Below are 27,506 nucleotides of genomic sequence, written 5' to 3' on the forward strand. Positions count from 1 at the left end.
AAGTATTTAGTTTAATGGTCTTTGTGTATTTCACACTATTTTCACGAAATTAATTTACAGGTTACAGTTGAAAGATCGTGACCTGCCGGTTTCTGACTGCCCAAAATCGGATGATCGCTGCTCGGAATAGCTCACATTCTTACAGGTTTTCTGCAGTGTGAGGCGGCGTAAGTTTCGTTATCTTTAAACAGGTTGTGCGACCATGATGCGACAGTGTTTTTGTAAGACGATGTGCAAAATTTGTAGGTTTAGGTCGGCATTTACAAGAAATAGGCCTTGTGACTTGGCAGCGCCTGCCGTGACTAAGTTTTTGATGGGGGATGGGCCGTGGACGCGTCGGATTTCATGCGTACGTGCTTGACGTGCGGACGCCGTCACTCGCCAGATCATCAGTACGGGCATGACGGGCGCACGCACGAACAGGCGGACTGTTCATGCCTAATACTTGTCCGCAAATTGAAGGACAATAACTCTAGAAAATTGTTCTATTTTAATCTGAAGTTGTTCAAGTTGTAGTCCTAGCCTGAGGCCAAGGCTACATGTACCTCAAAAGTGGAGCGTTTTACATCTTTCCAGCGACTGTTCGTAAATTTGAGGACAAGACTCAAGACACAGTGGACATACTTTCTAACGTTTAAATTGCTAGTTTTGTTTCCCGATATCAGGACAATCTCTGGTCGTACTCATTCAGGCTTTTTTAGTGGTTTTACAGGCTTAACATGACATGCTTAATGGACATGATGGAATGGTATTATATACATGTTATAAAGCCTGTAATTTTTAGTTCAGTCATTTGATGCTTGATGCGTAACAAGTATTTATTTGGGCTTTTAGTAGGTGAGGCCCATACAAAGTGCAAAATTGTAATTTACAGTGCAGTTTAATTTGTTGTGTAGGATTACGTTACCCCTAGAACTGTGGGGTCTGACGCCTGCCCCGCTCCCACGGGGTGAATGTCGGACCCCATACAAAAACAACATTCTGCTTTCAGTACTTATAAGTTTCTTCAAACTCCACTGTGTGTTCTGATTAGGCCCTTGGTCTGTTGCTAGGGTGGGGCCTATGTCTCGTGAGGTGGTGATGTTCCAGATTTCTTAGAAATAATTAAAACCCAACAAAACAGGAACTGTTATCAAGAACAATCATTCCTAAAACAAAAAAACCAACCCACTCCCCTTCCTCTAAAAAAAACAAAAACAACTGAGCTTTCTCCAGAAAAAAGTATGTTTGAACAGTTCTCACAAACAGCCTTTGGGTAGAAGAAAGGAAAATAAGAGTAACGTGCATGGTGATTGGTCTCTTGCTATTACCATTTGATAAAAATTAAATATGCCATAATTCACTCTTTGCAGAGCTTCAGTATCAGGTACCAGTGAAACATCATGCCGATTTCCAAGATTTTTGCTCGTCAGATCTTTGACAGTCGGGGCAACCCAACTGTGGAAGTTGAACTAACAACTGAGAAGGGTAAAAGCAATTCTAACAAATAGTACAGAAAGACTAATTTAGCCCTCCTTTTGCTGTAACAGTCACTGACAGTCCAAAATTCCTTCCACTTGATTTGCCCCAGTACACAGACACATAGGGGTCATTTGACTGGTTTTGACTGACAGGACAGCTACATGTATGTTGAGAATGCATCTTTGTAAGGAGAGTTCTAATGAATACAGAAAGATACAGAAAATATGAGCAATGATGTTGCCAGACATCTTTAACTGTTCATTTCTTTCTTATCAAGTAGTGTCGAAAACGTATTTTATATGTTGTGGGTACTTGTAGGAGATTAGTAATGCTTATTGGTGTTTGTCTAAGATTGAATAATAATATATGTGTATATTTTCAGTTTTGGCAGAGTGATATCATTTTCAAACTAAGTAAATATGAGGCTTGAAATAATAAAAGGTTTGTGACATTGGTTGCTTTTCTCAGGAGTGTTCCGAGCAGCAGTTCCGAGTGGTGCTTCCACTGGCATCTATGAGGCCTTGGAACTCCGTGACAAGGACCCGAGTCGATTCCTGGGCAAAGGTGTGGACAAGGCCATCTCCAATGTCAACGACATCATCGGGCCAGCCCTGATTGCGAAGGTCAGATCGGGCAATGTCACAGGAACCCATTGTCATAGGAACCCATTGTCAAGGCTTTACTTACCACAAAATTCTGTACTCCAGATCAGCTCTAAGGGTGAAACGTTTACACATTCGAACAAAAAATATTCCAAATCTGTTCACAGATTTTCCCAAACATTTAAATGGAACCACCCCTTTTGGAGGATTGACGTTTTGATTGACACAATATTGTAAACAATGCTTGCAAAAGATAATCTGATTTTCAGAACACTTTACTGCTCGGTCACATCAAAGGAACTCCATGAATTTATCACCAGAACTTTGTGTCAACTATCTACATTGTATACAATTTGTTGTGTTTAAAGTTTCCAATGGCACTGTGGTAAGGATGGGCCGTTTACACATTTAAACATTTAAATGGTATAGGAAAGTTCCCTGAACATTTTTTTCAAATGAAACATAAATTCCCATCCTTAATCAGAAGTCAGTGCTAGCCCTTTAGACATTGTACCAAACCCTGAGCATATTCCCTTGGCTGGTAGACCAGACCAAAGAACTTCATTATTTGAATTGACACCTTTGGTTGGTTTCATTTTTGTCCTATTATTTAGAATCCAGATGTCACCAAACAAACAGAGGTGGACAAGATCATGCTTGATCTGGATGGCACAGAAAATAAATGTGAGTTAAAAACATCAGATTTTTTCACATCTCTGAAAAGTGTTTTCTTTTCTAGACATATTATTTGATTAAATGAAGTTTTGCAAAGTGTACACAGACTCTGTTTTAGGACACATGTTTTTTTGATAATTCTCTTAGCTTCTCTATTTCTCTTCTCTTTTGTACTACAAAATAGGCTTTATGTTTCTTTCCTCTTATATATTGAAGGTATAAACTTCATGAGTAACTCCCTCTAAGTCCCTGTTTCTACAAGGACTTAGAGCTCTCCAAAGTAGATAGTTGTTGTCTTGAAGTCTTGTTCATTTGTTCCTCAACTCGCGGTTCACTTTAGCCAAGCTTGGAGCGAATGCCATCCTGGGTGTCTCTCTTGCTGTATGCAAGGCTGGAGCAGCACACGCTGGGGTCCCTCTCTACCAGTGGATTGCTAAACTGGCTGGAAATGATCGCGTCATCCTGCCTGTACCGGTGAGATTGCTTTTAAAAGTGGACTTGTGCTATCAAAAACAAAAAAAATTTGGGAGGAAATTGGAGTACTTGTAAATATGTGCAGACTGCCACTGTCAACTGCACTGAAATTTTCAAAAAGCCACTAGCACTGCCGAAGAACATACATTTTTATGTATTTCTGGATGACAATTCCATTGTTGTGATAAATAGGGAATTTTGATCGGCCAGGGCAATCCTAGCTATTTAGCATTTGAGTGTAAAGGTCCCATCAGTCAAACTCACATTAATGTCTGTGGGTTGAAAACTAGAAATTGTGACAAGTTACGGATCACAGTTCATGATTTGCTTTTGTTGCTAGGCTTTCAATGTGATCAATGGAGGCAGCCATGCTGGTAATAAACTGGCTATGCAGGAGTTCATGCTGCTCCCTACAGGTTGGTGGGTTTTTTTTTCCAGAGTTTGTTTTGTCGTAGTGTCTCTTCGGCCTGTGGGTTCTGATTTTTATTTTGTGACAGAGTTTTGGAATGAAGGGTTAACCCTCACTGTGGCATTGCTATCTCGCAGCAAGATAAAAGTTAATTGGAATTTTTCTTGGGGAGGGGTCCAGAGTTTACTGTTTTGTGATGATTGTTATTTATTGTGAGACGTAAAATTTACTATCCAGGAAAGATAATTGGTTTAAAAAAGCTAAGCTGCCTGTCTTGCTACAGTTTTGTGATTTCTGCGACTCATTCGTTCCTGCAGGTGCGAGTTCCTTCAAGGAAGCCATGAGAATTGGCGCTGAGATCTATCAGAACCTGAAAGCTGTCATCAAGAAGAAATATGGACAGGATGGTAAGCAAGAAGTCCACAAACGTACACGCAATGGTTTGTCTGTACACTGAGATTTAACAGTAAAGGCCTCTCATCCTGTTACTTTAGATTGAATAGATGAGATTAGATTAAATAGATGAGATTAGATTGAATAGATGAGATTAGATTGAATAGATGAGATTAGATTGAATAGATGAGATTAGATTGAATAGATGAGATTATGTTAATTGATATTAAGGTCTGCAAGGCAATTGTGCATTAACAAGGACTTGTACTATTTGTTTTTCAGCTACCAATGTTGGTGACGAGGGAGGATTTGCACCGAATATCCAGGACAATCGTGAAGGTTTGTGCTGCATAATCTGTAGAACTTTTTAAAAAGTTCTTTATTAAATGATTGAGCATTTAGTTATTTATGTGTCTGCTTACTAAGCATCTTAAAACAAGAGGGGGACCTTTGACGTTAGCTAGGAATACGGGTGGTTGTAAGATTACACGTTATTCTCACTGAGAGGATGCTGCCAACATCAAGTGGTGGCCAAATACGAGTTTGTACCACTTATTTCATGATAGCTGATTGGTAGTACACTTGAATTGCAATCCAGAATTCTTGGGTTCAAGTCCCATTCAGGCAGTTTCTTGTGTGCTTCTCATTAGGTCTTGAACTGTTGAAGGTAGCCATTGAGAAGGCGGGCTACACTGACAAGGTGAAAATCGGCATGGATGTTGCTGCGTCGGAGTTCTATCGAGATGGGAAATATGACTTGGATTTCAAGAGCCCCAACCCTGACCCCAGCAAACTTGTGAGTGTGCTGTGCTTTCATTCAGTTGATGGGCAAGTACGAGAGCATCCACTCCGAGTGGAACAATAGAGGGCGTGGTTTTTTTGGTACTCACCGCATGGGCGCACCTTGAGGCGCGCAAGTGTATGTGCGCTTTACATGGAGCATGCTGAGTACGTGTAACTGAGTTTATTCCGGCATGTATGGTTATTGCGTACACGCAGAACGCATGCAAGAACCACTTGTAATCACCTTTAATGACCTGTAATCACGTCTTTCTTTTGCCAATTGGGGGTGCACTTCAGCTCGGGGCAGATAGCTGCTATATGATAGACTCGTGGTTTTAATGTCAGATACGTTTCTGTGTTTAACATGTCGGCTAGCTGAGTGGACTGGTCTTGGTTCCCACCTTCTTGTTAGTTTTTTTACTGGCAGGCTGTCAAGCTGGCTTTGCCAATACTCCCCAGCTGGTCGGTCATTAACTGGTCGGCTCACTTGCTGCTTTAGAAAATGACCTGAAAAGAGAGTGGTAAATTTCTCGGTTAGTTACAAATCATCACAGGCTGAGTGGGAACTTGGAATGTAGGTCATGTATTGATGCTGATGATTTGGGCTAGTACCTGACCTCCGTGCTTATTCTTGTTCACAGTTGACAGGTGGTCAGCTGTCTGACGTGTACCGCGACTTCATCAAAAACTACCCAGGTGAGACACTTGTCAGTGAATTCCTAATTTCAAAGCTCATTTAATCCATGTTTTAACTGGACATTTACTTCTAGATGTCTCCATAAAAAGTTATCCTTGTAAAGTGATTTTTGCTTTGTTTGAATTAGACAAATTTGCCTTTTGTGTTTGCCCCAATACGGGCGTTTCACAATAGTGCGCCACCAATCACAATGCGCGAAATTAGTCGACCCCATGCGCGTTCGGAAAGGGTCGACAAATTTCGTGCGCTGTGATTGGCCAACGCATTGCAAACACATGGTGGCACACTATTGTGAATCGCCCCTATTTCATTGGATAGTTGTCTCTATCCATTACTTGCCGTGTTTTGATTAGACAATTTCTTCATACAGGGATGGATCGGGGGGGGGTTACACCCTACTTTTTCACCAAATAACTTAATTAGTTTTAAAAAAAGAAGAAAAAAAGAGAGGGAGAAGAGAAATGAGGGTCTGAAATTACACCACAGAGCGCCTAGAATCCAATCAATCCTAGAATTCCTTAAGCAGACCCTAGACCCTATGCCATAAGGGCTTCATGCTACGCGCTCGCAGACATGTTACCATTGCTGCTTTACGGCTCCCCTCCGTGGAAAATCCTGGATCACACCCCCCCTTTGGTAAATCCTCGATCTGCCCCAGTCATGAGCCCCTGTTTGGATTGGTTAGTTATTAGTCCTACAGCTGTTTCTATCATAGTTACCAGCTCTATTTTGCATTGTTTTGATTGGATAGTTGTGTCTATTGAGGATTGTCACGACCAAGACGACTGGGATTCTTGGAGCGCATTCACTGGCTCTGTGGACATCCAGGTAGTTGGTGATGATCTCACAGTCACTAACCCTAAGCGAATCAAGACCGCCGTTGAGAAGAAGGCATGTAATTGTCTCTTGCTGAAGGTTAATCAGATTGGATCCGTGACTGAGTCCATTGAAGCGTAAGTCTTAATGTTCATTCAGGCAAAACGTATCAACACTGCACATGATTATCAACTTTCCACTGTATAATGTTCTCATTCCTTCAGATTTTGTTTCACTTGTTTCTATGCTTTCATTTTCTTGGTAGTTTTTCAGTGTATTTTAAATATTTGAGGAATTGGATTCCACAAAAACAGTGTCTTGCTTGGTTAGTAAGAGTACTTGACAGTGGTGATTTTTATTTCTCATATTCGTTTTCGGTCATTTTTCTCCGGTTTTTAAGTTTTGACTGCTCTCGGTATTCCTGTTGAGTTCCTCGGTCCGTTGGTTGCATGGAGAATATTTTTATCTTGAATGTGACAACTGTTGCCGTTAGCAATTGATTTGATATTCTGTTTGTTCTGATCAGATGTGTTTGATTAGGGCTGATTTGATGCAGCTGCGTTATAATATTGCTAGCAGAATTTCCACACTGAGCCAAAAAAGGGGAAATATCGGTCACAAGCATTATACATCAGATGACATCTTAGCTGATAACATTTTTTGGCTAAGCTGAATTTGTCTGTGCTTAGCAAGATTGTGTACTTAGACACCCCAATTTTGCTGTTCGTTTTGATACAGGTGTAAGCTTGCTCAGGCCAATGGATGGGGTGTGATGGTTAGTCATCGCAGCGGAGAGACCGAAGACACCTTTATTGCTGACCTTGTGGTTGGGCTGTGCACCGGCCAGATTAAGACTGGTGCCCCGTGTCGCTCTGAACGTCTGGCTAAATACAACCAGATGCTGAGGTACAAATTCTTATCTGACTCGAAGCAAATCAGTCTGAAGTCAGTCATTTGTTTAGTTTAGTCCGACTTTAAACAAAGAATACAAAGATCTTTGTCTGGAAAGCCTTTCTTTGCTGTGATGTTCTGAATACAAGAAATGTCTGAATTATCCTTTCATTTGCTGCGCCCTACGCTTTTGTCCGCTTACCTTTAATTCATATCTGACTCCAAAATGGATTGACTTGGAAACTGCTTTCAGTCCCTCCACTTACAGCATTTCTGAAAATGTTGTTACATTGTTGTTAGAGCAATTTACTTTCATTTCTCATGTGAAAGTGTGGAATACAGGCATTTCACAATAGTGCGCCGCCACGAGTTTGCAACTCAGTGGCCGCTGTATGCAATTCACATTTGAATGGGTTGACACGTCCGGGCATGTCTACCGGCAATACGTGTTTTGGAAGGGTTGAAGCATTTTGAGCATTGTGATTGGCCAACGTCTCGCAAACTCTTGGTGGCGCACTTTTGTGAAATGCCCGAACAGTAAAATGAACGGTAAAATGTAGTTTTTACAGTAAGTTCACTTTCCTTGTAGGATTGAAGAGGAGCTAGGAGCCGGCGCTGTTTATGCTGGTGCAAAGTTCCGGCACCCTCTGAAGTAAAAATGAAACCACTCTCCAAGAGGATTGGTTCAGTCCAGACTGAAAGGTATTTGGATTTCGAATCTACAGAAAGGTATTTGGGTTGTACCACTATAAAGGTGAGATAGGAGGTAAAAATTAGATCCCACCCTAAAAATTATATATATGATTGAAAGGTAGTAAAAATTTCTTGTTGGACTTATCTCATGGCAGTAATTTTGTCAGGCTTCCTGAGTGGGGATAAGCGAACTTCGGGCCATTGCCTTAAAGATAGGCTGTTTGGTCACATATTTCTGTATTATTTCTGTGTTTTTGCTCAGTGAGCTTGTTACGCCACAAGGAATATCAGATTCTACATTATAAAACTGAAATTATGAGTCAATTCTCTTGGCAACAACTAGGAACTTTTCCAGGGCCAGGGACGAGGTCAAAGCTGAGATGGATCAGTACTGTGGAAACAGCTCAGTCATTGGCTGCAACTGTTACGGCTACAGCTATTAATAACACATGTGCTAATGGCAGCCACTGGCAAGCAGTTGAGCCTCTTCCCATAGACATGCATGTCACTCAAGGCAGTCAAAATTGCAGCTATGTGAATGTCTGTAAATCACATGATTGTACTTAGTGCTAGATTATGTCAGTAACCCTGTAGGGCACCAGAGTGCAATTGAAGTTCATCGTCCTACAGTACCACTGTTCCACAAGGTTGCCGAGAAGGCTGTTATTAACGTACGTTGCTTTACTCTCACAACCTGGTTGAAAAGAAAGCTACAAGTATTTTGTTTTCCACTGTAACTGGTAACTTAAGTCTTGTGTGACAGTTAAGCAAGCTAACATCCAGTTTAGTGATTGGAAAAGTGTTAGAAAGTTAGTGGGATTAGTTAAAATGAGTAAATTTGCTGCCACCTCTGGAGTTTTGATACCACAGGTCGTTAGAAATAGTAGAAGTATTTGAAACTTACTTTAGTGTAAAGTTGAGAATGATTCTGCATTCTAAAAAATGTGTGAAGTATTGAAATAATCATGAAAGAGGCTGGAAACAATGATTGCTGTACCAATAATTGACCGCCAAATTTGGAATTGGGCTTATGATTCCAAATGGAATGTGAAGGTCTGGTTAAAAGTCTTAATAATCTGTTTACTTTGGAATTCTGTCTAATACTGTGATCTTCCTTCACAACGTAGGATTTTGCAGATTTTTGTTCCCTCTACTAAAGCCAAAACAGAAATATTTGAACAGAAAATAAATTAGATGGATGGATGAAATAATGTCTGAAACTCTGAAGGGAAGTTTTTGTTGAATGTGAATTCTGGTACAGATTTGCTACAGAGTGCAAATAGAATGCGTGGAGACCCTCTTTGGTCTTACATCTGCTGTGAAATTGTTGGAAAAGTCTAGCCACAAATGCATAGAGTTATTCACATTTCCAGTTTGAAAACCATTGATCTGGTCTGTGTGGAAGTGACAATGTATGTTTTGCATACTGTGACTAATAGCTTAATAAACACCTTCTCCATGTACAGTGATTAACCTCATGCGATTGTGTGATTTCAAAAGCTGTCGTTTGATAAAGTTTTATGCCCGGTTAGCCTGGAGGAATTCTGGTGGAAGACATTCGGAACGATGCAGAAAATGAAATATGCAGCCGGCTCTGGAGGTGTGATATTATCCAAGAAATATCGTCACGGTGCTGAAAACGTTCACTGATCCCTGATGCCACGCTGTTCGCAATTAGTTCCAACAGTGAGTGCATTAACCCTTACCCCCTAGGGTGTATGTAAAATCGTATTGAAATTGGAGGATTTGGGACTGTTAGGGTTAAAGGCATTAATGGACTGTGTGTGACTCATTGAATGATTCATCATTTGGTTTCTTTAATTTTTGATAATCGAAAGATGCAGAAATTATAGAACTGGAAATACTTCAAATGGAATAAATGGAAAGATTCTTTACCAAATATATTAATTAAAGGACACTTTCAGTTATCTTACATATTTGTACATGAGGTAAAATATGTACACGGACACGTTTTAGACACTTTACACCGAGGTTTGAAATACAGAATGTGATAAGCAGTACACACGGTGTTACATTTTTCATTGCACAGTGAACATTATGTGTAAAATTAACACTAGGCACTTTCACTTTTCATTAACAGGCAACCGAGTTTAAAGCGTATTGTCATATTTCTATGACTGTGATTAAAATGTTAGTTCCCTACTTTGAAAATGACTCCTGAAAATCAATGTTTTTTTGAAAGCGACAGAGCTGTGACATCTTTTTACCGAAATCTTTAGACAGACTTGTTTAAACAGAATGTTGGCGCATTGTGGACAGAATTAGTAACACATATGCTTAGTACTTATTAGTCAAACTAAAAATGGGTTATTTGGGGAAACTTCCCCATGAAAAGAAAATTAATCTGAAAATTTGAAAAAAGAAAGACAACTTTCTAAATATGACAACATTAATATGGGAAATACACATCAACATCGTTAACAAAATGTTGATTTGGTTAGACGAATTCTGGATTACTGTAAATCGAAGACCAATTTATAAAGGCGACTTGAAGAACATTTAAGCTTCCCGTCAACTGCCCGTTTTTGTAATTCTTGTGCATAGTTGCAGATATCTAGAGATGGTAATTTCACACCTGCTTTCTTTTGCTCTTGAAGAAAACTCGCCATGTAAGATTTCTGACTCTCACTTATTTCCTGTCCCTTTTATGTGGAAAGACCATTTCACAGCAACTGATTTGGGCCGGAATGGAAGTGTTGACATAAAATTGGTCTGAGATTGGTTTTGTGGTAAAGCGATGGAGTCATAAACACTCCGACTTGCGTACATCTCCAAAACGAACGAAGAACACTGGCGTAGAATTGCCAAGCAGGATTTTAGATTCATATCCCTGCTTTCTGGGTGAAATGTCTTCCTTGGGTCTCGTGGGAACTCGGTTTAATCCAAAATGAAACCAAACTCGAAAGGAAAATCAAAACCAGGCAATATACATACCTCGGATTATACAGGCATTTTAGAAGCAGTGTAGGTTTGGTTGGACTCGACCAAATCTTCATACTTATACTGTCCTTGATAGTAGGGAAAATTTATGCTTTGTAAACTGGGCAAGAAGGATAAAAGGTGGAGAAGTGATGTCATCAAAAGACACATTTTCCTTAAATTTTGTGGATCTCAGAATTGACTGAGAAATTCTATTTCAAATCATCCTGTGTGTCGCGATCCGATTGCAAAGTGACTCGCTGCATTATTTCAGTCTTATTCAGTTAACTTTTAATTTTTGACAATCTCATGTGGGAGATTTTCTTTCAAGCTAGCGAGTGAATGTGGAGAAAAATTTCAATCAGTTTTCTGACTGCTGATACCTCCGATAATTAATTTTTCACTAAATGAGCTCTTTGGAGTTTGAAAGTTGACAAAGCAGTTGTTAGAGGGAGGTTGTGCTTGTGGTGGTTTCCATATTAAGGATACACTGTGCCTTGGGTACACCCATTTCTTCAAGTTCCTCGGCCATGTATATTGGCCCAATGAAGTCGACCCCTATGTTTTCTCGAGGCTTGGCAACAAGGTTCCCCGTGCCGTCAAAATCCCACTGCACTATTGGCTGCACATTTGTCTTCAAGTCATCGCTGTCGCCGGTTTGTGTGCCCAAGCTCCGGCGCTTCACGAAGCGTTTGATACGTTTCTGGTGAGCGTAGTCTTGAGTCCTGGGTTTGTGCTGGGGCGAGACGAAGTCCCGGCTTCTGAACACCGTGGTTTCGTAGCTCAGGCTCTTCGGCAGGACGCGGTTGGCGGTGCTGCTCCTTAGCGACGTCAGGCCATAGTCGCTTTGGTTAGAAGGGTAATCGTATGCACTGCTTTCACTGCTTGGGTATCTCTGCATGGTGGCTTTGAAAGGTAGATACGGGGCACCGTAGAGCTCATGGTACAGACTTGGGTTCACCTGCTTGCTCCGTGGATAGCATTGTGGGTACTGGGTTGGAAATGATGGAACACTGTATCGGGACTGTCTCATTGTCATAACATTGCCGCCTTGGTAGGCTTTGGGGTGAGCTCTTCCATCGTTCTCAGACTTTATGGAGCTAGATCTGTTCAAGTTGAGGTTCGATGTCTCGTCAACACTTGCCATGAAGAAGGACGGTTCAATGTTAGCAAGCCTGGGTAATATTCTCTCTTGCCCAGCAGCGAAGCTCAACCCCTCTGATAAGGCCCTTCCTTCTTCTAGGGACGCCATGGCCCTGAGACGCAAGCTGTCCTGAGAGATGAAGCTCTCAACGTACCCAGAATCCTTGGAATCATTCCGCTGGTTGGACCGCATCCCGAAGTAGTGATTGAATTTGAATCGTTTTCTGGCGTCACCGAGGCTTTCCGTCTCAGAGCCCTCGATGAAGTTGCCCTTCTCCACAGAACCCTCTTCTGAATCGGACGCATTCTGCGTCAAGGCATCCGTGTGACTGCAATGAACATCCGCATCAATTTTCATCTGCAAGGGCGGACAGGTGTCTTCGCTGAGCACAGACACCTCAGTTGTCATCTCCTCGGCCGAAGAGATTGCAGGGTTATCGTAGGCATGCTCACTTACGTCATAAGACTTGCTTCCCATGACAAGACCGGTCCTGGACGAGACGTCGCTCCTGGTGCGATTTCGTGTCAGCTGTAGAGGGAGTGGGGTACTAGGGGCGTAGGTCCCTGCATCCAGGAGGGCGTCCAAAGTTCGACTGCGGTCCATACCACCCCCACTGTGAACCTTTAGATGGAAAAAAATTTAAGTTAATTCTAAGGCACACCATCCTTACTTTTTACGCTAAAAAAAAGGTAAATTTCTGATTTTAGAGCCTCGGTGCAACTGCATGAGGAAACCGACGAAACCTGAAATCCTCCTCAAATGACAACAACAGGTCATCTTGTGGTGAAGGTTTTTTTTTTAGCGAGTGTTTTTCTTTTTCTAGAGAAATCTCAAGGGAAGTATAATTTTACAGTATTACTGCGTGGGAGGGAATCAAAGCTTTCTCCCAGCCGTCACTGATAAATCTTTGATAATCCCAGTAATCTTCCTAAGGCGTACCTCCGGTATCTTGGCCCTGGATTGCAAGGAGGGACTGTGACCTCTCCGTGGTCGCTTGTTGCTCCTCTTGGTGCTGGAGCTGGAGTCCCTGCCCATCTGGATGGTGACTCTCTTCACCGCTGGCTTGGTGTTGGTGTTGCCAGCCTGCGGGACACACGACAGAAGACAGGTACAATCAACCTACTACGACAGCCAACCATCACGTGGATATGTCTTTTTACACCGGTCCACGCACACAAACTCAGTGATGATCATGTATTTAGTTACACGCCTATGTTACTGGCATGTCTCTCTGCATGGGTCCACACAGCGATGGTCCTGTATCTAGTCACACCCGTCTGTTATTGGCGTGTCTTTTTACATGGATCCACAAACTTTAACGATGAGAAACATTGTAAGGCCCCAAATACTCTTAAACATAGGAAAGAATCATTACGTTGCTTCTTATCTCTTATTAAACCATTAACAAAATCGATGACCAACAGCCAACCAATAATGGTGAACAATGATCACAGCTATTCAAGAAGACTGTATATCCTGCCGATTTTTTACCATCCTCGAAACTGGATGACATAAATTTTGCACAGCGCGCACACAAGGCTCCCCAGGAATGAAAATAATTCCAAATCTGAATACACACAAATTGTGGATGCCTTTTTGTTCCAGGCACCTTATGTTCTCGAGGACTGTATATACAAGTTAATCATTCGTTGAGGATGTCCAGAGGGCATTGTGATTGGATAGATTATAAGGTATGATATCGGAGATAATGTCTTCTTCTTCCACGTAACTGCCACCCCTTTTATATCATCATGTGCTCCCAGCTTCCTTTGGAGAAACAGCATCCCCGTCCATGGGGGGGGGGGCAGGACACAAGGATGAGTTTCTCTAGCTAATAGAGCTAACACGGAGCGCAGTGGGTGAGGAAATAAAAGGACAATTCAAGATACGGGAAAGCTACCAGCGGAGATAATCTGTCATTTTGCGGCCAGATTATTACCGACATAATATCAACCATCTCAACTGAGTTAAAGGAAAATCACGGGTGGGGTTCAGTCCGAATTTTCAGTACGGTTGAAACTACTCACTGAAATTAAGGCAGATATAAAGACAATAATAAACTTTCAAAAAAATCCGAAGCAGAAGAAGGTCTGATCAAATATTGAGACTGTACTAAATGCCAAGTTGACAAAAACGTTTGTGCAGCATGCAAAATTTACTACCCAAGGATAAGCTACACCAATGTAGAGTGCTTGTAAACACGCTTCATGGAATATTTTGATTGCTAACGAAAGCGCCCGAGCTGGTTTACGTCATAGTTCTTCGAAACGCTGCAGACTTCTCGTGTTTATATTTCTTTAATTTAGAGAGCTTCGGACAACCCGTGGAAAGAAGACAAAAATATGACACTTCTTTTTCTCTCTTGATTGTCCGTCTGCGGAAAATCGTTGACGCTCTGCCATAAAAAACGTAGCTAAAAACAAAAGGGAGGCTCGCGTGCGAAGAATTAGAAAACATTTTGTCATTAGCGAAAGGGCCGCAGGGAATTACGTGTGATTAAAACCGACAATGCGGCCTTGCTGAAGGAAAAACGCACCCACTGGCTAAAGGGAACGGGGAATCACTTCCGCAGTGCGAGTATGCTTCAGCTATAGCTCTCAAACACGAGACCCACTCGGCTGCCATGGCAACTCCCGCTTAACACGGAGGAAAGAGAATTTTGATGACGGGGCGGCACGGGAAGACGGTCTGTGTGGTGCGTGAGTGGTGATTTTGCCAGGTTTGGCGTGATTGATCTGGCATAAAATCACTCTTATCAGGAGGGATGTGGTGCCACGGGTTGGTTGGACACAGGTTTCGGGTATTGTATCCTGTCTCTCTCCACACTAACTGAAATTGATGTGTCTGGTGCTGCATTAACTCAAGCCAAGTTACGCTGAGAAACATGCACTATTGTTCGATTAGACAACCCCCACTAGAACCAAACTGTAACGAGCTGGATTTTCAGTCTTAAAAGCTGTGTACTTTTTATTGCTGGACAAAGTATGCCTGGGTACCTCGGGAAGATTTCTTTAAAGGGCAATGCAATGTAATTTAAAGTCCTCGTAAGTGCATCTCTTATGTCCCGTGTTAAACTTATTTTCAACTTTCGTTTTGCCATTTACTAGGACATTTTGGGGTACAAATTTCCCAGGAAAATACACTTCCGGTACCTTCTGATGCGTGTTCTGTGTGAAAAGACTACCAGGAATCTGAATATTTTGACAAAAAAGGAGCCCATTCGGTATTTCAAAACTAGCAAGGTCATTCGGGAACAGAGCACGCGCGCAAGTCCTTGAAGGGCCACGCTGATAGGGCAAACCTCGCAAGCGCATCGGAATGACCCTGGACGCGCTTCATTTGGGGCATGCGCAATTGGAATACCGAATTGGCTCATTCACAGGGTGGGTGGAAGCGAGAACTCAAGCATGGCCTCGAAACAACACATTAAACTATATGAGTGAAGTGTGCATTGACATCATTAGCCGGATTCAGATTGGAGCCTTCCTTTTCTGAACCCACACCCAATCTCATTTCAAAACTCTTGAGACGAAACCCCCCTCTGGTTGCCATAGTAACACTATCGTAATTGGCTAATGATGTCACTAAATCTTATGTTTGACCCTCTCAACAGTGATTCAGGGTCCTTCCCTGTGACAAATGAGGGTGTTTTCCTTTTCTTTTTTTGAATTTCTGTACACGTCTATTAACTAATTTTATCTGTTTATTGGTTTTCCAATAAGCTCAATTGGACTTTGTGAATGGAAACTCATCTAAAAGTATTTCGTCAAAGGTTGCAGGAGTGAAGAAATGTCAGAACCTCGTCATAGAAAAATAACCATCCTATCTTGCCTCGTTTTTTCTCACATGATCCTCAAAATTTAATCACGAAAATTCTCATCAGAGCAGCCACCGTGATGTTGCTGTCCGATAAAAGCAAAGGCGAGTCCCTCGTCAGTAAAACTGCTATGGCAACGGGAGATGAGCTACCACTCGCGGAGCCGTCCATATTGGGTCACACTACTTCAACCCGACATGATGCTTCCATTATTTCCCCTATCGGACTTGCCTCGGCCGGCCTGATTGCTTCCCGGCAACCTACATGAATACAATGTGCCCCTTTTCGGCGAGATGCTACTGAGAACCAAATATGCCCTCGTCTGATCCTATGGCTCTATGGTCTAATGTTAAAACACCCGAAGGGACGGCACATCAGAGAGACCGCTAATGCATTAGTCGAGAGGTTCTGGATCAAAGCGAACTGAAATGGCAGGATAAAGTTTAGAATATGGGTGAGCAAACACCGATTGAGTAGGCAGGTCCACTCTGCCACAATGAACACACGTACGCTACACAATGGTTACAGCAACTGTAATTGCTATCATGAGCGCTAAACACCCTCGTCTGATCACACAGACACGCATAATGGCCACTTCCTGATCTATGACATTTTCAACGGCTGGCGACAAAAACATAGCCATTTAATGTCAAATTTGAGCTGGGCCAACTTTCATCTAAACACCAAAGATAGACTCAAGTTGGTGGCGAGAAAGTGAGAAATTCCCCTATCAAAATATTTTAACATACGCTTTCTTGGTACATGCATTAGTTTTGGACAACCTTGAGAGAAAATGTCGGGGTATTGAATATTATAAAGGTACTTGGAACCAAGGCCCATTGCGTTTGATTTCTTTCTGAAGTTCATGTCCTCTGCGAGTTATTGGTATATTTATGGCCATTTAGTGCTGGCTGTCTAGGACTTGAAATCTAATCTTCTACAATTTATGCATTGACTGAAGAAAAGTCATCGACTCAGGCTTGGTAGGTCCTAACAGTGTTTTGAAATGATGCTTTCATTTACCTTAGGTGTACGCTTACACACAGAAAGAAGAGCGCTTGGCCTGCATGAGGGACATTTTACTCAATGGTTTACAGAAAATAACATTTCGCAAAACCAAGGAGTCAAAACCATGACGCAACTTCATCAAATGTCCCCACGCGGCTGGACAGAGAGAAGTAATGGCTATGATTTACTGTTTTAATTACGGAGCCCGGTTTGTACAAGATGTCACCATGGTGATTGGTTTAGGTTGTGCCACGGCATCGGTTCGAGGGACGGATCTTTGTTGCATGTGACTGTTGGAGCATTTTTTTTCTTGTCGTAAATTCGGTTCACACTCATCAAGCATGGGCCACAAATCTCAAGGCCACTAGTGCGTACGAATCCTCTGGCAGATTTAACATTGCATGTACTTTTTACTTGAGAGGCTCAGTGCTATGTTGTCCGATGACCAAGCCAAGGTTTGGAACCCCATTCGTCTTCTCTTCAGATTCGAATTTATTTGTGGAGGAGAGTGAAGAAATAAAAGGAAGTAGCTTTAGCCTCTACCAAAACATCCATTTCATTCAAGGTTGATTTATGATAAAAACTACATATCAAAATACACGGTTTTCCTTAGTCCAGGGAAAACATTCAGACGTCACTCACCCCAAATGCGATGTTTGAAGTTGGCAAAATATCCAACGGCTTAAATCTTAGGAAAGTTCCTTCCTAACGTTAATAAGATTCACGTTTCAACCTAAAAGTTCAACGAACGCTATCATTATTATTGAGCATTAACTGGCACACCCGGTGGTTATGTACAACCCCCAAACCGAAACTAAAAAGGTCTGGAGAAATCAACGGATAACAGAAATTATATTTTCTGACGTCAGGATGACGTCAATGAAACCACAAGCGGATGCACTGGTTCCCAAGACACCGCTATAATGAGACCTAAGGGACATGGGTGTATCTGGTTGATAATCAACGATTTTGAGCTTCTAGCACGGCTTTCTACGTTATGAACTGGTTTACCTCTTGCGCTTGTCGGTAGGGCAGAGTAGGTCTTAGGTGGGGAGTGGAACAAATGGAAATTTATCGAAGAATGACTGTCGAATTGTTTTTCATCCATAGTAAACTTTACTTCTCTCCCCCGGTGGATGGTAGTACTGTTTCTGAAACACTAATGCTTTTAATTCATGAAAAGAGAATGAATAACAATTGGCAGTATGTCTCCAGGGGAGTAACTCCTCCCCCCCCCTTGCTGGATACGCCACTGCTATGATTGCGAACGACTCACTGCACACCCATACCTGGTTTGTTTTCGAAACGGCCAATATAGTCTGGAAAAGGATTGGGTTAGTTACGAATACTGGCCATAATCCGCCCCGAGCTGGACCAAGAGAGGGCGCAATTTTCCTAGCGACAGAGGCTCCTTTGGTGGGAATTGTGATCGCCGGTTCATGACTGGGTATGAAATGCACACGTTACGGTCGCGTGGCCACCAATAAAACGAATTGTCCCTACCCATATGGCTTATTTCCACCGATAAGGGGGTGCCTCTACTCAAGGCGGATCACAGCAAAGCCTCCTCAAGCTGGTTCCATACTTCGTGGGTGCCTGAGTTGACAAACGTCCTAAACTAAAATTTAGAATCTAAGACTTCTTTCCTGAGTGCTTACATGATGCATGGCGGCCCAAGATTCAGTAGCTATGCAGGTCACGCGCTTGCAAACTACACCCTGAGTTGACACCTGCTTCACAGATACGCAGGAACTTTCTGACCAGAGGTGAACGCCATAAAGGTCTCAGAATGGCCAAGGGGAAAATACTTACTTGGAGAAAAGAACTAGTGCCATCTCGAAAACTTTTCCCCTGTGCCCTTTATGTTGTCAACCTACAACTTTACTTGTAGGTTGAAAAAAGCCAAAGACAATGCCCGCCAGTACCCACAGGCGGGTATAGTGAGTGTCAGTGTAATCAGAAAAACAAAAATGAAATGTTTAATCCATTCGTACACCTGAACCTATAGTTATCTATAAGTCTTGCTTAAACGCACAAATATCTTTGGCAAGTTAAACTCCCAACATCTGCACGGTAATACCCACGTAAATGCAAGTACATGTACCTCACACGAGAAAAAGGCTGTTGCCAGCTAGCGGTTTCCCTAGGTACACGTATCATTTGTAGCCGCGGATAGCCAGTGGCGTAACTTGGTGTTAGGAACTGGCGATATTGTGGGGTGACTTGTTGGACATGGGAATTTGAAAGTGGGAAGGGGGGGAGAGTGACGACCCCATATGACACTAAAGGACGATGTTCATGACACAGATGTACATCCGTTCTTGCCGCCCAACTGCCTCAAAACGGCGTAGGGCCTACTTACGGCTTTTTAACAATTGTTCTCTCTCTTTGAGAGCGATTGAATATATTTTGGTTGTTGGGAAGTCCGAAGAATTCTTTACAATCTGCCTTAATTTTTCTCATCACGAAAAAGACGGAGATAAGTCAATAGCCAATCCCTCTGCTCAAAACGTGAAGGGGATACCTGCATCGCCCGGGGTTTAGGGCTATGCATATATCCAAAGAATTCAGGCATAGCCTCGGTTTCGGCAAATTTAGGAACCTAAAATATTCCACAAATTCTCACCACATTCTTCCTTCTTTTTCTCGTTAACTCGAGTTCCTGTCGCCTCTTCTTTATTCTGCTCCTGAAGAAGTAACAAGAGTTGGTATATGGAGAAGGGCAGATTCAGAGCCAAATTATGGGGGGATTTGTTGCCAGGCAAACATTGGAAATGTTTCCACGGAAACCATTTATGGTTTTTACTGGCTTTTGGAAGGAATGGAATGAAACATACCCTTGTACATGGAACTGCACCTATCTGTATCTATAATTCGAGACTAAGCCCAGGGAAATCCTCCGATTTTAGTGTGACTTTACACACACCCTTGGGCGTTAGAGATTAATGGTCAAATTACAGTCACAAGGGGTAATAATATTATGTTAACTGTCTTAGGGCTGATGAAATGGAATACACTGTATTGATAGAAACGAGCGCATTAACCAATATTCCATGACGAATGCTTCGGCTTATGTTCCTCACCTGATGCGGAGTGAAATCGCTGTGATGGCAAAACAACCGATGACAATCGACAGCGTCACAATGAGGCCTAATTTAAATTGTTCTGTGAAATTCAAAGAAAGAAACGAAAACTCGTCAATCATAAAACCACGAGAGAGGGCATGCACGATACATTCTTGGACATGACTAATTTCTGAAATATTGATATTCTCAAAAGACCGAATCAATTTATAAAATGAAGGATGTCGCTCTTCATGTCTCGCATCAGCCGTGCACCTGTGCTTTCACCTGGCCTTGGTAACCAAGAAAGACGCTTTGATGTCAACTGTAAAGATCAATTTCCTTTGTAATTATTAAAGGTTCAAACCGCGTGTGAAAGAAAACAGGAAAAGACGATTAAAACCACGACATTCACATTCCACAAGTCAAAAAAGTTTTCCCGTAAATGGGACAAGGCATCAACTCTGGACAAAACATGGCGGATTATGTACGAGTCAGCGCGTAAAAGCTGCACGGTCAACTATGAAAGAAAGCCATTTTATTCATTTGGAAACAAATAAATTTGAATAACAGGCTGTGTTTCTGATTTAGAATGATATGTCTCTACAAAGCCCTTGAAGACCAAAAGGAACATGACGTCATTGCAAGAACGGACATTAAATCCCCAGAGAATGTCTTCAACAAAATTTCAGTTCGCCCCTTCATTGCCGGGTCTGGTGAGTCCAGTCCGACTATATACTGCGACGTAGCACAAAAAACCCAGCAGACTGCACTCACAGCAGTGTCCCACTGCCTGCATGCATCCAGGAATTCATTTTTCTCCTGTCCAATTTGACGAATCGCGCGGCATTCCTCGCACAATGTCTGAGTCTCCAGGCACGGTTGTTTGCGCAAAGGTGCAGCCTCGTCGTACGTGCTTGGTTTGCATTATGTGCAATGCCACGCAACAGTTAAACTCTTTTGCCTTTCCCAGTCATGCCCGCCGTGTCAAATTTAGATGTAGACTCAAACATAACATAAGCCTATGTGTCTCAGGCCCGGGGGGGGGGGACTTAAACCTTTCAAAATAGCTGCGTAAGCACAGAAACAAAAAAGCTGGCTTGTCATGAAGGCTTTGCTCGACAGGTTTGCACTTCTCCGGTCACTTGAAATAAAAACCCTTTGGCTCATTCTGTTCCCTATACTCTATGCGGTGAAAAAAAAATCCTGCAGCGACTATGTTAATGTAATACACAGCATCTTTCATCTTGGGCCAATTATCAATTTGGCCACCTGTCTGTTATCATCACCTATCACCATATTTCTCACCTTTTCATAACAGGGCGTCTCTAAAAAAAAAGATACCGACGAATGATACCTAATATGCCTGCTGCTATGGCGTGGCGCCGACTATCCTATGAAAATGTTATTTCCCGTAATAAATTCATGTTCCCGCACTGTGTAGCAAGGTTCAATGTTGGGGGGACGATGCGATGTTACCCCCTCAGTTTGCCAAATACCAAACCAACGTCACAACAATCTTGGACACCAGTTTGTGGCATTTAAAGGCTCAGTTGCATTCAGTAAAAAAGAGCAGGCCCACCATATTGAGCCGACGACAGCAATCCTGAGGGCGTCGTTTGGTCTTTGAAAAGAAATCTAATTTAGCATTCGCCTTGGCCAATCAATTATGATTAAAGGGACAACTATCAATGCACGGCGGCACGGATCCAACCTGAACACTGAAAAAAAAAAACTGTACCCCACCCGGTTTTGGGCAAATATGGCCTTTTAGAGATGCGGGTTCAATTTTCCCCTGTCCGACTCATAATGGATTGTCAAAATGTAAATGACATCATAGATTAAGCGTTGGCAGTGTAATTAAAACTTCATCAATAAACATTCTGGAGAGCACACGCAATAGCAATGTCGTCAGCTGAACTCATGTTTATTCATAGCGTCATAATTATGAGCGTCCAGGATGTGCGTACAGTGTACATGTATGTACACAGTTTACAATGTGCGTGAAAACTCTTTACCAGTGGCATATCTAGCAAGCCCCCCCCCACAGATTTTATTTTTTAAACAAAGACTACTTCATTGGAAAGAAAGTAATCGATATACGTATTTGTCAAATATTAGTACCATCAGAACCTTAAAAAACAACACCATGAAAGAATGGAAAGGATGCCGGCACTGAATAAGTCATCTGATATTGTTTCCTCTCCCGACATCATGTTGAATGAGCCCAAAGCGACACTCGCTGTTGAATGTACCCCCGCCACACCAGAAGCTGGATATGCCGCTACTCTTAACCAAGGCTTTTTAGTGAAATGGATGTTAACGTCTCAAAACGACAACACCCTGGGTTTTTTTTCAAGTTCAAGCCATTTGAACCTCATTCCGTATTTGGTGGTTACTGACTAATTATTTGGCACCGTTTCTCGTATAATTCTACACAGAGATTTCGCTTGTAAACGTCTAATCTCTGGAATCAAAAGGCACGGAGGCCCCTGACGCTGTAGATAACAAAAGACATGCAGCGCAAGTCCAATGAGATTTGCCAATGCTGAAATGGAGAATAATGCACGTTTGATCATACCTGACTTTAATCTTCCGAAGAATCGCGCTTTGCAAACATAAACCAAAGCGAGGAGTAACGTATTGACACTCCACCCTAAATTCTCACAGGTCATCTTTTAACGAGATGTGGTGAGTCGAAAAATAGCTGACGGTTATATCAAACTCAACGTCGTGCATTATAAAATGCTCGCACGCATTACCAAGATTTACGCCGGACATGCATCCAAGCAAATTTCATCCATTCTCCCCATCGTTACGGCGAAAAGGGTTTCGCTTTCTTGATAGAATCCCGTTGAACAGATAATAAATTGAATGAAGCAGATTATGAGGGCACTATATGGTCATTTGCTAGCCTGTCGACTGAGCTAAGTGGTAATAAGTAAAGTACCATGACAGTAATTCTAGGAACACGATTCGGCAATTTTATTGTAAGTCATTCAAAATTTTTACATGTTGTAATTTGTCTTAATTTATTTTAAGTTATACGTAAAAGCATTACTTAGAAACTACTTCAAGGCATAATCTTACCAAACAGGTGTTCTGGGAAAATTGGCCATACCGAGAAAAAAAATCACTATATACAGGCATGCTTGCTTATGCAGTGGGAAAAAATCGCATTCAGAGATCTTACTCGTGGAAATAATCACCCTGCAAGTACGCGCACAAACTGATAACCAAATTCATAACCGAATATCAGAATTTCAATACCCATGGGCGAGTGATTTCTCTTACTAGAAACTCTCCGATTGGGGGGGGGCAAGGTTGCTTGGCTCATCACCGCTATCTGTCCTCGTTTAGGATCTTAAGAGCTATGGTCCATATGGTTGTTTCTCCTGTGTCGGTTTTCAGTGTTTAATTTGAATTTATTTTGCCCTCTTTGTTTTGATTTGAGTTTGATTATTTTTACTGTATTGAATATACAATAACTTCATTGACATTGTGATCGTTTCTATCACTAGGTACCACTTAACGACCATCAAGGTACTCATTAGATTTCAAAGTCCTATTTTTCCCACGTCATTCTTACGTCACTGTAAATGCAAGTTCAACTGAGTGTGTGCAAGATGTCACGCAGAAATGATCTGCGATCATGGAGATATTAGTGCCCCCCTATAATGGCGTCCCAACGGACGCCCTCAGAGGATGTATTCCATAACAGGCGTGTGCGAAGGATGATCGTTGGTCATTGTAACAGGTCATCCGGGTTGATTACAAGAGATATTGAAAACACGCCCAAGGACGATAAACAACACGACCACTTCTAATGGAAATGTGAACTACTATACGTGTGGGTAAGGACATCATCAGAGAGACGATGCAAGAGTTTCCATATTCTAGTCTCATCTAAATCTCAAGTGACTTTTTAATATACGTACGCGTGGGAAACTATCATAACTAATGCAAGAATCCAGGGTAGCTTATCACTATAGTGAAGGTCTTGCCGTATTTACCAATGTCTCATCCATCAACCTGCTGTGTCTCCTTGAAATCCAGTCTTAATTATTCCCCAGAGCTGTTACTAATGGTTACACAGTCTCAACATTTGAAAGTTTGAGTTATTGCCTGAAATCATACCGCAATAATGCCGAATCATCCAACAAATCGACGAAGAAGTGAAATTTTGCGTGCGGGTGCTTTTATGGGTTAAAATTCAACGATCACGAGAAGTGAGCGTTAAACAAGCAGAGTACCAGCGGACAATTATAGTTGGTAAGTTTCTCTTTAGCATGTCAATTTCCTGGGGCAACTTAAGCATTCATGTTTCTCTGAGAGTTTTGAATGATGATGAAAAATTGCCGGTTTCAAAACAGGTATGAGTTTGTCATAGGAAAGGTGACCTTGACCTGGATAGTTTGGTCCCCAAACATTACAGAATAATACAATGCCAACACCGAGACGCATCTACTTTCAGTTTTACTAAAACATTATTGACGTATGTAAATGAGTTCTGGGATAAGAATCCGCCATGTTATTAAACCACACTGTTCAAAGCACTGCTCGCTACAATACTGAGTCTATCATCAATTATCGTCCTTACCGGTAGGGTAACATTCAACGGCTGCGTCGAACGTACCCTCAGGTTAATATGTTATCGCGACAAGGTGATCGCCACTTTTTTAATACGAAAAACAAGAAGAACTAAATTAGGTGCTGCGGAAATGAATCGATCAAATTTCAGCAGTTTCTTTATTTCTGATTCCCCATCCGTCGCGTTGTCTCGTAATATTGCTTACAGCGCTGTTCGAATGGTACGCTGGGCGTTAATATTCTACTTGGACTTTCGCGCCGGATCAAGGGAAAAGATTGATTAAAACAAGTCTTTATCATCGGGCGAAAAGGGAAAAGGGTAAAGTATTGCTTTTTCCTGTCCCATCATGGAGATCTGTGTCAATAAGCAGTCCTGACAGCGCTGAGATGGCAAACTCTCTACGGAGATAACCTTAAGAAGCAGTGAATTAGAACGGGTTAGATAGTCCCTTAAACCCAAACTAAACCAAGAGGCACATTAAAAAAATCACAGCACAGAACTACAGGCCTACAATGACAATTTCCTATTAATAATTAATCATCTGTTTTTGCTTTTATTGAAAATTTGCAGTGTATTTTTTGTTCTATGTTTGATTGCTTATCTTAATATTATAAGAGCGATTACCGTAAGGTGTAAAATATCCTGCTGTTGTGGTGGAAGCTTCCTTTTCGGTTATGATCTCAGAAACAGTTGCCGTGACGACGGACGATGCGATGACGGAGCTCCGTCCAAATTCCTGCTGGCTGGTAAATATGTCGTCTGCTCGCGATCTGTACAACGTCGTCGAGGCTGGAAAGTTGGACGTGTCTTCAACAGCGTCGGTCGCCATGTAAGGAGTCGTCGTGCCGGTCCAGTGTTCGTCGAACTGGGACTCGGGGTCGACACTAGGAGTTGTTGGGGTCGGCTGGAGGGTGTCGATACCCTCGGTAGATGATAACATTGTATGGGCTGTGGCCACTGGTTCCTGAGATGTTGATGGTTGCGATTCCGGATCATTCTGATTTGTAGAAGTCACAGGTGATGGTGTCCACATCCCCGTTATGCACGTATTACGTCCCCAGCCCTATGCAAGCATTGACCTCCGGGTCGATCACAGAAGACTGACTCATTAAGGTATTCAATCCTCTAGGCCCATCCGTCGCAGATTTAAGTAATAGACCATTACTGACTGTTCATTTTCCAGAAAATCAAACGAGCAAGACATGGAGTGAATCGAAATGGCAATTACCTGGTCATGAGTTGTTTCGTCAGGCCATGGTGATATTCACCTGTGCGCAGTAGACTTGCTTGCCTACAGCACGAGTGGTATGGCACGTATTCACGTAAGCCGAGTCTTTATGGAGTTGCCTCAACGTGCAGAGTTTGAGACGCGTTAAAGTCGAAAACCAATCCACTTCACGACAGGAAAAGAAAACATGACAACTACACCGAGACTCTCAATCTTGTCGAAACTGTAGTTATCTGCCCGAGGGTAGTCTCCACGAGGGTGAAACACACGTGAATTGGGAAAATAAGGAGAACCATTAAGGCCTCGAAGTCGTCCGCGTGATGAGTAGCGCACGCGGCTTGCTGGTCAGCAGGATTGATGTTCGTGTTCCTGATCTGGTGGCGCACTGCGCATGATCGCGAGAGAGCTGCAATGTTTACAAATGCAAGACTGCTGCGATCGCACGTGGCTCTCGGTGATCCAATGATTTGATCCGTTGCGTGACGCAGCTCAAAGCGACATCGTTGTTCAGCATCTTTACCATTCAGCATTGACGGCCTCCAGCCACTTCACTGTAGGTGTGGTCCGGATGAAACCCAGCAAGGCTGGGAAACATTCTAGATGGTGAGTGCTTCAACGTAACATCATCCCTTGTCGTATCGAATTGGCTACCAAAACGTTTGGTGGGTCATTGTATGACGTGCTTGCGTGTAATCAGCGCCATGAACTGAAGCAGTATTGCGTGAGTGGAACTGGTGTGAAAAACCGCAGGGCCGGGGGAGCGGGTTAGCGTAGCGGTTCTTTCCTGACTATGCACCAATGAGGCCCCGAGCTCTCGCAGGTTTTACCCGGATACTCCGGTTTCCTCTTGCCTTTCAAACTGGACCTTCTTCGTAACTCTGTAATGTGATGCTGATTAATAAAGGTTATGAATAAACGTATAGTTATTGGTGCAGATAAGCCTGAGAAGGTAGCTGAAAACGCCATTAACAAACGCGCAGGGCCTCATATTTCAAAATCCTCCGTCTAATTTACCAGAAGCAGAACTAGTTAAGCCTAAGGTCTTTGCAAATAAGCGAAGGCACTGTCAGAGCTGACTTGACACAAAGTGCATGATTTAGTGAGTTTAAGTAAGTGGACTTAAGTTGGAGTAAAAAAAAAAGACATTAAAGAATGAATAAACTTTTCGAATGAAGACTAAAACGGAAGGAAGTATAGAGTTTGAGGAGGAATGGAAAGACGGTATCACTTGCGAAAGTGGACCAATCAGAGGGCTAGGAAACATGGAAAGACGGTATCGCTTGCGAAAGTGGACCAATCAGAGGGCTAGGAAACATGGAAAGACGGTATCGCTTGCGAAAGTGGACCAATCAGAGGGCTAGGAAACATGGAAAGACGGTATCGCTTGCGAAAGTGGACCAATCAGAGGGCTAGGAAGCGATGACCATGTCGTGTTTAATAGTGACGGGGAAACGACGTCGACGAGGAGGATGAATGGAGCTGGCAATAATGACGTCAACAAATTGATGATAAAATGATTAGTGTTAGAAGAAGCAATCTATCGCATGCATATTAAAACACTGTGTTTGCAGTTGATTTTAATTTATTTTGTCTGTTGGAGAAAAATTAGCAATACAGGGATACCGCAGTGAAATGAATAAAACAAACTCAGGAAATTAGGTACAGTTTTTTTTTCAAGCAAGCAGGCACCTGTACTGTCTATTTTTAGGGTGCAAAAAACACACAGCTATGGTATTAGTATTTACGATTAGTGAGCGAGCACGCCAAACCACAGATCCCATTAACTATCCTCTTGGGTCTTCAAAATGACTAATTAAAAACT

The 27,506-nt window shown here is 42.3% G+C and overlaps 2 protein-coding genes across 6 annotated transcripts; one reads left to right on the forward strand and one right to left on the reverse strand.

The window, feature by feature from the left end:
- Positions 1–47: 47 nt before the first annotated feature.
- Positions 48–9,363, forward strand: LOC110978965 (alpha-enolase-like). The gene is made up of 13 exons (XM_022234356.2): positions 48–167; positions 1,353–1,467; positions 1,930–2,084; positions 2,678–2,747; positions 3,079–3,212; positions 3,553–3,628; positions 3,939–4,028; positions 4,297–4,353; positions 4,665–4,810; positions 5,439–5,493; positions 6,246–6,447; positions 7,049–7,216; positions 7,791–9,363. Exons 2-13 carry the CDS (start codon positions 1,383–1,385, stop codon positions 7,855–7,857), a joined length of 1,305 nt encoding a protein of 434 aa, XP_022090048.1. The 5' UTR covers positions 48–167; positions 1,353–1,382; the 3' UTR covers positions 7,858–9,363.
- On the reverse strand, positions 3,105–26,993 carry LOC110978964 (uncharacterized). 5 transcript variants are annotated; one of them, XR_015427981.1, is made up of 8 exons: positions 25,081–26,990; positions 19,887–19,968; positions 19,430–19,490; positions 12,918–13,061; positions 10,850–12,599; positions 7,404–7,474; positions 5,199–5,304; positions 3,105–3,241 (listed from the first exon to the last, which is right to left on the reverse strand). XR_015427981.1 is itself a non-coding variant. In XM_022234355.2 (6 exons), the coding sequence occupies exons 1-6, from the start codon at positions 25,487–25,489 to the stop codon at positions 10,914–10,916; spliced, it is 1,977 nt and encodes a 658-aa protein (XP_022090047.2). In that variant the 5' UTR covers positions 25,490–26,993; the 3' UTR covers positions 9,692–10,913. The 5 variants fall into 5 exon arrangements, 2 of the variants coding, with proteins under 2 accessions (XP_022090047.2, XP_022090046.2); XR_002598163.2 differs by lacking the exon at positions 3,105–3,241 and having other exon boundaries at positions 4,808–5,304; positions 10,850–10,918; positions 11,324–12,599; positions 25,081–26,993; XR_015427980.1 differs by lacking the exon at positions 3,105–3,241 and having other exon boundaries at positions 4,808–5,304.
- Positions 26,994–27,506: the final 513 nt, after the last annotated feature.

The sequence above is a fragment of the Acanthaster planci genome, linkage group LG16 (genome assembly GCF_054643075.1).
Source record: "Acanthaster planci isolate LZ-2023a linkage group LG16, COTS_SCS, whole genome shotgun sequence".
Taxonomy (NCBI): domain Eukaryota; kingdom Metazoa; phylum Echinodermata; class Asteroidea; order Valvatida; family Acanthasteridae; genus Acanthaster; species Acanthaster planci.

Bases quoted from the DNA above. Each gene is read 5' to 3' on its own strand.
- LOC110978964 (XM_022234354.2), bottom strand. From the start codon at position 25,489: ATGTGGACACCATCACCTGTGACTTCTACAAATCAGAATGATCCGGAA. The intron at 13,062-19,429 runs GTGAGAATTTGT...TGTGTCCCGCAG, and splicing joins GAAAAAGAAGGAAGAATGTG to GCTGGCAACACCAACACCAA. The intron at 12,600-12,917 runs GTACGCCTTAGG...TTCCATCTAAAG, and splicing joins CCAGGGCCAAGATACCGGAG to GTTCACAGTGGGGGTGGTAT.
- LOC110978965 (XM_022234356.2), top strand. From the start codon at position 1,383: ATGCCGATTTCCAAGATTTTTGCTCGTCAGATCTTTGACAGTCGGGGC. The intron at 3,629-3,938 runs GTTGGTGGGTTT...TCGTTCCTGCAG, and splicing joins GTTCATGCTGCTCCCTACAG to GTGCGAGTTCCTTCAAGGAA. The intron at 7,217-7,790 runs GTACAAATTCTT...CTTTCCTTGTAG, and splicing joins AAATACAACCAGATGCTGAG to GATTGAAGAGGAGCTAGGAG.